The sequence below is a fragment of the Brachycentrus maculatus genome, unplaced genomic scaffold (assembly GCF_059751285.1).
Source record: "Brachycentrus maculatus isolate JH-2025_06_01 unplaced genomic scaffold, ASM5975128v1 h1tg000012l, whole genome shotgun sequence".
Taxonomy (NCBI): Eukaryota; Metazoa; Arthropoda; class Insecta; order Trichoptera; family Brachycentridae; genus Brachycentrus; species Brachycentrus maculatus.
In genome coordinates, this window is record NW_028280766.1 from 1043669 (window position 1) to 1057198 (window position 13530).

At 29.0% G+C, this 13530-nt stretch overlaps 1 protein-coding gene across 9 annotated transcripts in view; it reads right to left on the reverse strand.

Annotated features, from left to right (window-relative positions):
• Positions 1-13530, reverse strand: part of Mp (collagen XV/XVIII-type protein multiplexin) — a 544075-nt gene that overhangs the window by 125065 nt on the left and 405480 nt on the right. For 7 of the 9 annotated variants that reach the window (XM_088262958.1, XM_088262952.1, XM_088262973.1 and 4 more), the window contains one exon: positions 2875-2916. The exons of the other annotated variants lie outside the window; for them this stretch is intronic. In XM_088262958.1, the coding sequence (XP_088119084.1) occupies positions 2875-2916 (42 nt within the window). The remainder of the gene's footprint in view (positions 1-2874; positions 2917-13530) is intronic. 9 annotated transcript variants of the gene reach the window in all.

Sequence of the window (13530 nt, forward strand, 5' to 3'; positions counted from 1 at the left end):
CTCTACTATTTGGTTTACTGACCAATTCAATCGGCCGTTCGGGCTTGCTTTCTTTGACCCAATGACCTAAAATTAGGCGATTCTTTGGGCTTATCTTGAGAATGACAAAACATAGGTCAGTCAACGTCAGCAAAACAACATTGGAATTATCAGTCTCTCCTTGGAATTGATCAAAATACAAACACTTAAACTTAGTCTAGAAATCTATTTCTAGGTTTGACGTAAGGCGCTAGGAGATTTTTCGCTGAAGCTTTAATATATGGCGGTATTTACATTTTAAAAATGTGATCGAGCTTTTATATTCTATTTTGCTGTGTTAAAACATAATTAAAAAATTAAATGAACAGGATTAATTCCTGAATTGATCATGAAAATCCTCAGCATGCAAAAGTATGATACCAGATTATTCGTAACTCGGTAATACATTTTACTAATTTTAAGTCTTTGAAAATAAGCTTAAAGATCTTGCTTTACGATACAAAAAAACCTTTGTGGGGGGACTTATGAATTAAATTTGGAAGAGATGCTGCGACTGGAACATCCTTTCAACTCTTTAGTCCCAAGAGATTATTTTGTAAGGAAGGTATATCATGCCTGAGCTTCTATTTCTTTTAATCTCGTAAAGCTGGAATTAATAAAACGTTGAAGGATCACGGATTTCAATTATTTCATTCATTTCTTTTTACATCTTATTTTTAATGTACTTTCCACACTTTTTTTGTCATGTCAAAGAGAAATTAAAAAGAGACTTGAAGAGATATTTAAAAAAAAACTTATATGTTTCTCTTTGCCTTATTAAGATAGATATTTTTAACGACTTTATTTGTATATGAAAATAAAATGTTTCTTTGAAATATTTGTTGATTTTTTTTAAATTTCTCTATTTGACCAATATTGATAAGAACGGTACAAATTCCATTGAAAATATTAAACAACCTTTTTTAAGTTAGTGTTTGAGCAAAGTTCAATCCACACACACACACGCATACCCACACACATACCTACACACACACACACACACACACACACACACTCACACACACATTCATTAAAAAAAATCATTTGAATAGTTTTTTTAACACTTTTTCAAAAGAAATGCTAGTAGGATTATTTTTTGTACAAGGTATGGTATTTTAAAAATCAATTTTGAAATAATTAAAAACAAATCACGTTTTAGAAATTGTTGATCATTATAATCACATGGCAAAGGAAATGGAAGAGGAATAAGTCAGTCAGTAGAGAAAAAAAGGGTAAAGGGATAAAGCCCACTCGAGGTTCCGTACCCGTACTTGTACTAGCTTGTGTAACTTATACACTATATAACTGAATTATACAGTACTGTAAATCTCCCTTTAGGCTGGCAAAACGGTAATACTTATGTATTATTCGTATTACACCATATAAAATTGAAACATTGCTTTGTTGATTTTTCAAATTATTTACTTGTTTGCATTTCATTGCATCTTAAATCAGTGAATTTAGGAAATTATTTTTTGGCGACTTCATTTTATAAAATGTGTTAAAATATGCTAACATCTTCAAGATGAGCTTTAATAAAAGACGTAAATTACGTGTGTATACAAGAGGTAGGCTATTTATACAAATGAACCCATACATAATAAACAAGATCTTTGTATTATACATACGACGTACACAATTATACATCGGTGAGTCTTATCCTCGTAGAGCGCTAATCAATGACAGCATGTGTCTGCGGTGTGTACTGTCTGAGTTCTTGAAACTGATCAATGTACCGCCTTTGAGGTAGAAAGCTCCTTTGAAGCATTAGTTCGATGCGTTGCCATTGCCTTAGCGGGAATGTATATTCACCCTTATGCTTTCGGGAATTGTGTGGATATACCATTCAACAACTTCCATTGATGCTAAGCGATACTGATAGATGTACAAAATCAAGAAAATATAATTAAAAACATACCCAAATCTCTTTATTAAAGTAATCAGAGATCAGATAAAATGTGAACTGGTTTAAAAACACAATTTTATCTGTATCGTAACCATAACGGATACATCGTAGTCGTACAGGACAAAGTGACCAACTAACGAACTATAAATAGTTCAGGAGGGCCATTTAAGTCACCTTTGTTTTGCGAAAAAGTAAACATCAACGCAGTTTGTCATTTTTAACAAGTCAATATATTATATTTCCAAGTTTAAAATCGCTTTGGGATTTTTTTCGGGCAATATTAAGATAGTAAGATATCAAAAAGTCAATGATCACGTTTTTGTAAACAAATGCACTTGGTCACTCTCATATATAGAAATATGCTACATTTAAGCTAAATCTTTTACCATTAAATATTTTTGAATGGCAATAATTTTTATATTATAATAAATCACTTGCATTTGACCAGTCATACAAGTGTTTTGATGTTAAATAATATAAATATGATTAATTTCAATATCTGCAGATGTTCTCATTAACAGGTGAAATTGTATTTTCAACTGTTGATTAGAATATCTGTAGTTCTCTAAAAATAAGTCATGTTTAAATAAATAAACTCAAAAATTATCCTGGACCAGTGTTTAATTTTATTTTAACATGAATATGTATTAAATATTAATTTCTACACTAAATCTATGGCTGCCTGTAATAAAATTCCAATCTCAATATATGATTATGAAAGCTTTGTTATACTTACATATATACGCCTTTCCACACACATGCAAATATATAAATGTTTGATTATTTGTTAGCCACCTCAATACAAAATACAATTAATTAATGAAAAATGGAAATACAGTTTGATTTAAGTTATGGATTGTTAATATAATTAGTTATGTTTTATACATTTCGGTTACTCATTCAATATTAGTCAAATCCGAAGGAGAATTGCAAAAATTTTGGTCACTCACGTCGAAAAAGTCGTTCATTTTTCCATCGCCTGAAGGAAAATCCTGTTCAAAATAAATAAAATGTACTAAAATAAATAAATAAAACACACATAAAATAAAATTAAACAATTCACAAAAATATTTGGAATACAGGGGAAACATAAAGTACAACATTCTACTGTTTCGAATATACACTTAAAAAAAAAGATATATATTATTTATAAACGTATTCACGAGTATATGAGGCTGTTAGTGATTTTGGTTTGTATATAAAGTAGGCCAGCTATAAATTACTTTACAATTCTATCGTAATAAACATGTAAATTGCATGCATTTCATAATTTCGAATTGTCGTTAAAAATCCCTAAATAAGTGGTTTTTGAAGATGCTTCTTTATAGCTGAATCAATTTTAGCAAAACTTTTTATCAAACTTCATTGTCTTCTTTCAGCTAAATTGACGTTAATCGACAAATTTTCATTTCCATTTATTTTTATTTACTGTTTGTTTCTGAATTTCCTGAGATATCAGCATTAACTTGTCACGTTCATATGTGTGGGTGTGTGAACTGCTCATATTAGTAACGCTAACATTGTGCATTACTTTATTTAAATTGCAAAATACGTTCCTTACGCATCGCAGATTAAGCTACTCATGTTTGAAGTGACGTGTCACTTTTACGCATACGCCGGAAATGCACAGATATGTATTTTATTCACTGTTCTAATGCATAACTTGCCCTACACGAGCGTAGTCTGTCTCACTCCTGTCACCGTCCCAAGTAATGGAATGATTCTAATATGATGATAGTGTAGAATTATGTGGAAATCAAAAAATGCACGATAACCCTTTTGTCCATGCTCGGAGATAAAGAAGATAAGGATTTTTATTTTATTTTTATAAATGCATATGCCTTAGAGAGTAGACTTCACTTTAAGGTTTGGAATAAAGGTAAATAAATTACAGGTATGTTTTACGTATTTAGTATTTAATAAAATTATGGAATTAAAATTACATCCTTTCTGGGACTGTCAAACGTCCTGAGGGCATTTCCCATATTATCCTAACGACAATTAGCAGACATTACCTACGTCATGCCATGCGTCAGTTACAAGGTACAAACCGTCTGATTCAGGATCGCTTCATTCTGTTCTAAATGGAAAGCCAACTAACCCAAGATCATATCACGGAGGATGTATTGTAGTCATATTACATGTTATACGTATCTATGTTGCACGTGGTGACGTATTTAATACGAAATTTTGTAGTGTGTATATGAGTTGAAAATAATTCAAACATAAATGTTTTTAAATTGATTCGGCATTCACGTTGTAGTAATACATATTTTATATTTTTCACTTAGTAAATACTACCTACTATTTGATAAATCACTGTTTTTCGATGGTTTAAATAAATTTATATTTTAATGTTGTCTTATTGGGATGTAAAGATGAAAAAGAGAAATGAGATGTTTTCTTTTTAATATAAAAAAAGCTTATTTGGACTGGTGATAAAAAAAAAACATTTTTTTAGGTTTATTTAAATTTTACTTAATATCTATAACGCAGAAAACTTGAAAATTAAAAATAGGAAAAGTCACAAACTGTGACATTTTGAAAAAAAATTATGAACCTATAATTGACAATATTATGATAACTAAACCTACTTACTATTTTCCATGTTCTCACTAATAAAAATAAAAAGAAACGGCTCTTCTCCTTTCTTCATCCTTCAACGTCCCAAGGACACTAATCTTAGAGTCAGACATAGCGTAGGTATTAATAGTATTTGAAAATGATACAGAAAGCATCGAAATACTATGGATTTCAAGATAAAGGGATATTAAAATATGCTAAATTAATAAAAAAATCAGAAGTTCAAAATTAAAATAGTAATGAAGAGAGAATTCATATTTGAGAAAGAGGTCCAATTATGCATTTAAGAGATTTTTTGTTTCAATAAATAAGTTTTTACAGAGGAAGTCAGATAGTATAAAATAACGGTTATCGTTTTGACCATTTCTTTATTCTTAGAAATAAATTTAAGATTTTGTTCTTAGTATTACATTTGATGATTTATAATGGTGTGAGGTGCCTCAGTTTTTAAATTACATTTGTACTTTTTAAGAAAGGTAAATAACCCCTTTACGTATAAATTACTAGCTTTATTTTACAAAAGAAGTGGTTGAAGCTTGTAATATTTAGGAATATCAAGATACTAAATAAGTAGGTACCATCTGTGTTCCGCCAACCAGACAATAATAAGGCTCTATTCTCCTGACAGTTTCTCATGGAGGAATATTTTCTTTTTGCGTATTTTTGCTTTAACCTTATAATTCCAACTGCTCTGATTTGGTAGTTCATTTATCATACAAATGTGGCTTACGTTATATTTATTCGTTAGCATGTAGATAAGAAATGTTATTCGATTTTAATCTATCTGACTGGAGATCCGATGCAATGGATACACAATTCGCAATTATTTACCGCGATTTGGTTAGCAAGGCAAAAAATGTGAGATAAAACATCAATAAAGTATTGAAACCATACCAACACCAATAAATGGCTACGTCTATATTGCTCACTCACAAGATTAAGCCTTACATGCTATTTGAGAAAAACTATATATTAGTTTTAAAGCGTCTTCCCAAGACCGACAATAATATTTAATATCAACGGTAGCTCGTTTAGTGCAGTCTAGAAAATTAATTAAATTTAAAAAAAAACTATTTTCACTTCATATATTAAATAATAAAAAAATGGTAAAAATATATTGTTTGCAAGAATAAACGATGGTGGCCCATTTTGTTATATTTTATACAAAACCAAGAATTGCGAGAAAACCATTGTTGATTGTAACGCAAATAAAGTGTATGTTTAGCGACAAATTTGTACAATTTTGGGCCGTGGTACATGAAATATAATTCGGCAAGATTGCCGTGCCGGCTTGTGGAGGCCGCCCTTGTGGATGCCGCCCTTGTACGCCCAGGTTTGCGCCGGTGACACTGTCACACGGCTACCGTGGGATAATGAGATATGGTGTAAACTCTGTAACCATTAGGGCGGCTGTAACGGAACGTAATCAGATTGGGGCCGACCGCCTCGTGAGTCGACCGCCAGCGCATTCAAACACGGGGAATTAATAACGTACGTCTAATTAAACCCATGGCACAATAAGATTACTGAGATAATATATATTATGCAGATGGATAGAAGGATATTGCTTATTTGATAATCATCTTCGTTTTAAGGAAGCGCACATCTATTAAACCATTTGACCATTCATAACAGCACTGTTATAGAGGAACATCTCTCTTACCAGTCTGTTTCTGACATTACTAAGGATTTTTTTCGCTACCCAATTTTATACTTTGTACATTAAAAACATTTTGATAAAATTTATAACCCACAAGTAACTCTATGCATTTCCTAAAATACATTTGTTCTTTTTTCATGGATTTATTATTCTCTTAAACTATTTGGATCCATATGGTATTAGGCTTTCTTTTTAAATCAGAAAAAAATGTAAAATGGAAATTAATGCTGAAAAATTTAATTGGGAGTACGAATGAATTTGAATTACTTCAGAAAATGCATTGAAACACTTGAACTATTATCAGACGAATGTCAATGGTCCCTGTTAATGTTAAGCAGTTTGTTAAGATTATTGATTTACATTTTAATAAGTTTCAAAATCAATTTTTAATATTTTTTGTGAAACTTAAAATAATATTTGAAAAATAACATTTCTGGGTTTGGAATTAATTTACTTACTTTACGTACAAGGGACGAATCACAAGCAGAAGATATATAAATATATATATATATATATATATATATATATATATATATATATATATAAATATATATATATATAAATATATATATATATATATATATATATATATATATATATATATATATATATATATATATATATATATATATATATATATATATATATATAAATATATATATATATATAAATATATATATATATATATATATATATATATATATATATATATATATATATATATATATATATATATATATATATATATATATATATATATATATATATATATATATATATATATATATATATATATATATATATATATATATATATATATATATATATATATATATATATATATATATATATATATATATATATATATATATATATATATATATATATATATATATATATATATACATATGTATATAAATATATATAATTAAAAGAATTTGAGGGATATTTACATCAGGCGTTTAAGTGTTATAATATTTACAATTAAATCATCGACTCCGTCTTTCAAGTATTTATTCAATTTTGGGAAGCTTTGAATATATTTTAACAGTAGCGAAAACTAATATAGTTGGTGTTCGGATGATATAAAACATTAGATCTATAATGTAATATAAATTTAAGAGGAATTTATTACGTTCTTCTCAAATTCTCTTAATTTCCATTAAAAACTAATCATCGTTTGCGTTAAGAGCTTTATTTATTCCAATTGATTAACATAATTTCACTCATAATGGGGTAAATAGTTTTGCGTCTGGGCGGCCTTCATTATATGTCACGGTAACTGTCCAGTTTCAGAGGGATAATGTGCGGAGCGCTATGGTTCTCTCCAAAGTATTCCGAAAATGTAACCTTTATCAAAATTTAATTACGTGCTTATTTCAACAACGAACTGGATCCACACTAACCCCAACCACATCTTATCTACAGTGTGGTTCTTGTTTTATTTATATTTTTTTGATGCAGTTAAAAAAATATTTCGTGTAAATTTTATGGCAACGGTGGTTGACACGTTAGAAAAAATTAATTTTGATGCACTGTGGCATAATAAACAAGAAAAAAGTTATAAGAATTGTATAGGTTGTCCATGAAAAAACCATGTCATCTTTAAAAAAAATGACACCTTAACTAAGCAGAATAAGGATATGGAGTCTGGGTTACAGGGCTTATAAACTGTCATAAGCTGGTTAAGTGATCACTTTACACACGTGCAATATTTACCGTCATAGGCTGGTTTAAATGATCACTTAACACACGTGTAACATTCACCAATTCTACCCATTATTGACAACCACACTACTCAAATTCTTGGAAGTTCTATATATATGAACCAATTTTGAAACATTGTTCTTAAATCACTATAACTTCACTACAGACATCTATTGGTGAGATGAAAGAAGCTTTTTATTGAACAGAAACTCTTTTATTAGTATGAGAGGTCCGAATCCTGGATTATAATCACACACATGAGAAAAGCCAGAAAATAACATTAACATTTTTGTTATTCAAGCTAACAATTTAACTAGATAATTTATTTACAACATTTTGAGTGTGTCCAAATACTTGTTCACAAATCTGGATTGTCTCTAATCAAAGGAGTATTTTTCTTTTTTTTTGTCAAAAATAATATGACAAATACCCATTTAATTCGAAATAATCCAGATTTGTGAACAAGTATTTGGACGCACTCAAAACGTTGTGAAAAATCCTTATTTAGTATGAATTCAAGTTTCGTTGAGTGTACCCGTAATTTAATAAAGGTCTAAAAATATAATTAAGGTGTACTAGAAATGCAAAAAGGTTTGTCACTAAATATTTTTTAATCGTTGTAATGTGCATATTTCGCTCTCTGGCTAAGTTTGCCGACCACTGACCTAGTGAACTGTTATTTTAGGGATATTTAATATGTTCCCTTATAGGTCCAGGTGTGTTAATAAAATACTTAAATTAATATAATAAATTTGATCGTTTGTAACGCTGCGGTCTGCGCTAAAGAGGCTGCCGTTGATATGAAATATTGTTGTCGGAAGACGCTTTAATAATTATTATTAGAAACACAATGTTACCAAATCATGAAAGTTTAAAATTAAACGGATTTAAATTCTTGGTTATGGCATTAAAATTAAATTGAATAATTTTAATTAAAGCGAAACTCTTCCGAACTCTGAAATTTGTTTTGTGGGTGACTTAAATAAATTTAATTTCAAATTTAACTTCTATTCCGGAAAGCGATACTGACAGGAAATAAAAATAAATGTGATGTCTTCACTATGCAAAAGTTAAGAGAAGATGCGGTTGGTGAAAGTTATGTGGTTCATTGAACAATATACTTATTTAAAAAAATGGTATAGTGAAGAAGTAAATGATATTATTTTTTCAGGGTTGTATCGTGTACATGGTTTAACCCTATTTTTTTTTACTGTAACTATGAAAATTTTCGTTTGATTTTTCATATTAAAAATGTAGATATGTACAAAAAGGCGGAAATAGTACAGTTCATGTAATTATTTTCTTGAGTAAAATGTATAAATGGAAAATTAATTAGTTTGTTTAAATTCTTAGATCGTCTAAAGTTTTCATCAATTACTTTAAAACTTTATCACACTGTATTCAAATGCCCTGGTTTTATATATCAGTAACAGGTGTTTTTGTATCTGTTCCAGGTAAAAACAGCGTACTTGCCGCAATATTAACGCCATCTGCTGAATTAAAAAAGTTACAAAACCTTTATTCTGGCCTGCACTTTTATAGTAAAAAAATTGTTGCATTATTTGTATTCCGTTTCATATGAAATTTTGGCCAGAAATGTGTTTTAAGCACAAATTTAAGCTAGTAAACCATGGGATTAATAACTGAATTTGATAATGTTCAATTTAATTAAATTTAAAGCAGAGAAAAAAACGTCTTTCCTGTAAAAAGGGAAAAAATTTTATTCATCAATTTTATTTTGCGTCACTTTTCTAGTTAGGTACACAAAAAAATTATATTTTTTAAGAATTCCAATACTGAATTTTTAAGAATAAAAGATATTTTCTATGAAATATTCAGGTTTTTTGAAAAACATGAGGTGAAAATTAATTTAAGGTTGTCGGAATTTGAAAAATATTATTTCGGAATAATGAATAGCCACACAAATTGCATCATCTTAAAGCATTTAACTAAAGTAAATATGCAGATTTGCATGAAGCGGTAAAAATGGATAGTGATAAAATAAAACATTTAATGTTTTGAATTTATTTACCAATAAAATAAACCTCATTAAAAATATTTATACAGATAAACCCGCGAAATATAATGGAAAATATTACGTAAGTAAATGTATTTTGTTAAAATCCATAATTTTGCATAACCTAAATTTTAAAATAATGTGATTTGTTACGTTTTCAAAATAAATTATTCCAATGAATCATAGTGTTGTAATTACTGTTCCATATAATAATTAATCATATCCGCTTTTGCTAATAATTAAAATAAATGGAGCAGAACCTGTTTAGATTTACCGATTTATATGGTAAGTGTGTAAGTAGCTCATGTCTGTTTTGAGATCCTCCGTAGCGGAACGAATTAATGACAAAACTTTATCTTACAGGAAACTGCTTGTAGCATTAATAACTCGAAAAGGTATGACCCCGCATTACGAAGTCTGAAAATATCCCTTTATCTCAGCCCTAAGTGCTCCAGATATGTTCGGGGTACTTGGAAAACATGACGCGTGTACCATAACGTAAGGCAGGTGAAAAAGATTAATTTGCATCACCTGCTCGTGTGTGTATACGCCAGTCAAATCTAAGCCATTTACGAACGTAATCTTCATCGGGCATTCATCATGCTTAACTTGAACGACAATTCGGGGGGAGATGGAAGAACACAAGCTTCAAATATGTACATGTATACTACTATGCTCACCAAAGATGAAGACGTGCTTTGAGATGAGAATTCATATTATTTATCTATGCAGAGAGACTGAATGCAGTAAAAAATGCGATCCCTCAGACGAATGTGTGGCAAAACAATGTTTGATAGATGTTCGAATGATGAAATTAAGGAAAGAATATAAGGCTGAGATAAGCATTATCGATAAAATTAAGAAAGGTGTATTGAGATGGTTTGGACATGTGGAACGTATGAGTAAATAAAGAACGGTTAAACAAATTTATGAGGCGAATGTAGTGAATGTAGTAGAAAAAGAAGCAAAGGATGACCGAGGAAAATTTGGCACAATCAGGTATGTCAAATACTTGAAAGCGGCCGGGTTAGGAGTCGTTATAATCGTCGGGTATGTATGAGGAGATGCATGAATTTAGAAGAGGCAAAGAATGTTTGCAAAGACAGAGTGGTGTGGCGTTCGATTCTCTCCGCCTATCCCTGCGGGGAAGCGGCGTGATGGTTAGTTAGTTAGTAAGTTAGCAGAGATATAAACAAATAAGAATACTCGATAAAAATGATTCCAATATTGGGTAAAATATTTAGACACACTCAACATTTTGGGAGTCATGTTTCACTATTTTACTTTAATAGTGAGAAAAACCAATATTATTCATTGATGTGGTATAAACTTAATGAAATAAAGTGATTATTTAAATGTTAAAATAAAACATGTGTTCAAAACTACTATTTGGGTTCATAACTTGTTTCGAAAACTACAGATGTTGATGAAAACAATAAACAGATTTGTATTCTCATCTGCCGATGAAAACTTCTATAGTTCTCGAAACTAGTCGTGTTAATATTTATAAAATTCGAAAAATGATCTCACACAAGGTATAATAAATTAATGTGATAATTTGAATGGAAAAATATTTTCATAACAAAGAAATTTCATCTAGAAATGAAAAAAAATATTGAAATTTTGTTAATATTTCAACACTCATCTCATTTTAAGCTATCATGGTGCATTTTATATAGAATAAAGAAGTGGGATTGTTATATAAATGAATGTATTTATTTAGTTGCACAAAGAAATTATAAAATAAACATGTCATATGCAACTACTTTAGAAAACCATGAAATACGAATAAACTCACACTGAAGCTTGATAAATGAAGGAAATAATCATTTTAATGTGAAATACAATATATGTTCGTCTTCATTTTGAAAAAAAAAATACAGAATTCACTAAGAAAAAAACGACAAGAGTTACGTAATTTATAAATACTTAAATAAATCATGCTAGACCCAAATAATACTGTTCAAATATGAATATTACTAGTTTATTAAAATTTTAAAATGAATCACACATGGTAATTTCGTAGGCATACCTACGTTTGAAAATAACGATGCTGAGATATGTAAACAAATCCATTTGTTTATTCAGTAATTGTATTATATAATGATGGGAAAAGCAAATGGCACAGCAATTAATTAAAATTTACATAATTGTCATGCCTCGTGCGTGTTTTGGATATAATAAAAGAGAGGTCATATTTCTAAGAATCTTAATATATTCCACACAAATTTCTAGACTGGTACATTAATTTATTATAGTAAGGTGAGATTTCAGACAAACACATAACGAAGTGATTCTTTTCATTAGAATTTATTTTCGAATAAGTGTAGTGTTATTAAAAACAAAAATGATCTCAATATTTTCTATAGATAGAAAAAATAAGTTTGATTTTTTCAAGAAATGTGTTTCAAAAGCTTTATTTTCTTAAACTCAAACTTAAAATCCTTAATATAAAGCGCGAATACTTCATTAATTTACCTTTTTTTGAGGTGGTAAAGTTAATGAAATGTTCGATATTGAGCAACACTTATTTTTAATTAATATTTTATGAAATACGAAAAAGCTACTCGGATGTTATTTAATACTTTTAATAAAATTTAATGAGTTTGGTAGAAAATATCAAATGTACGTTTCAAAATATGGTTTCTTACATGTGGATGCCAAATTTAAAGAGCTTCATTTTGAAAAATGATACCTGAATTCAATGAATTGATTTGAATTAACTGTATTCAGTAAAATAAAACAAGAACAAAATAAACATTTTGTACAATTTATTAAACAAGCATTTAAATATAAACCTTTTGTAGCAAGTAAAATATTAATATTTTTCAAGTAATTTGTTTAAAATTTAAAACAAAATATTGAAACAAGTATCGTAATAAAATTCTTACCGATCTAAATCAAATGTCCTTCAATTTTTTTTAAGTAAGTTAAAAACGAAGTCAATTATATTGGTAAATTCTTGTTTTTTGTTTTTGTTTTAAAACAATATTTTATCGAGAGTCTTACATCAAGCTATCGGAAAACGAAATTGCGAATTGAAATGTAACATCTGTTCTTTTAATTCGTAAAATGACTAACCCAAAAATAAATGCGTATCACAACAAACATATTAAGGCATCATTTGTACAAATAATGTTGTTTAAATACAATTTTACTACACAATCCTAAAAATGTCAATTGTTTTTTGTTCAGGTACGGGATTTTTCACCCTACGGATGATATACCAATTTATATTATAAGTGTCTCACGTATGTTAAATTGAAGAAATCTAAAAACTTTATGAAGTCTTAACTACTGGCAGCACCATCTACCACAACAGATGAAAACAATCGTACAGTAGTGCATATAAAAAATGAATGCATTTGGATGTTAACAAATGGGCAAAATAATGATTACTACATAAGTGATTACTTAAGGTATGTACCTATCCAAATCTCAAGTGAGTGATCAGACTACTATCTCAATAATAAAACAAAACATTTGATAAATACGCAAATAAAAAGAACATAATAAAGATTTTCTTCGGCCTCCGTAGTGTAATGGTCAGTACGCTCGGCTACCGTTCTGGAGGTCCCAAGTTTGATTCCCAGAGGGGGGTTAATAAATAAGTGTTTTTTTCTCTCTAATATTTATTCA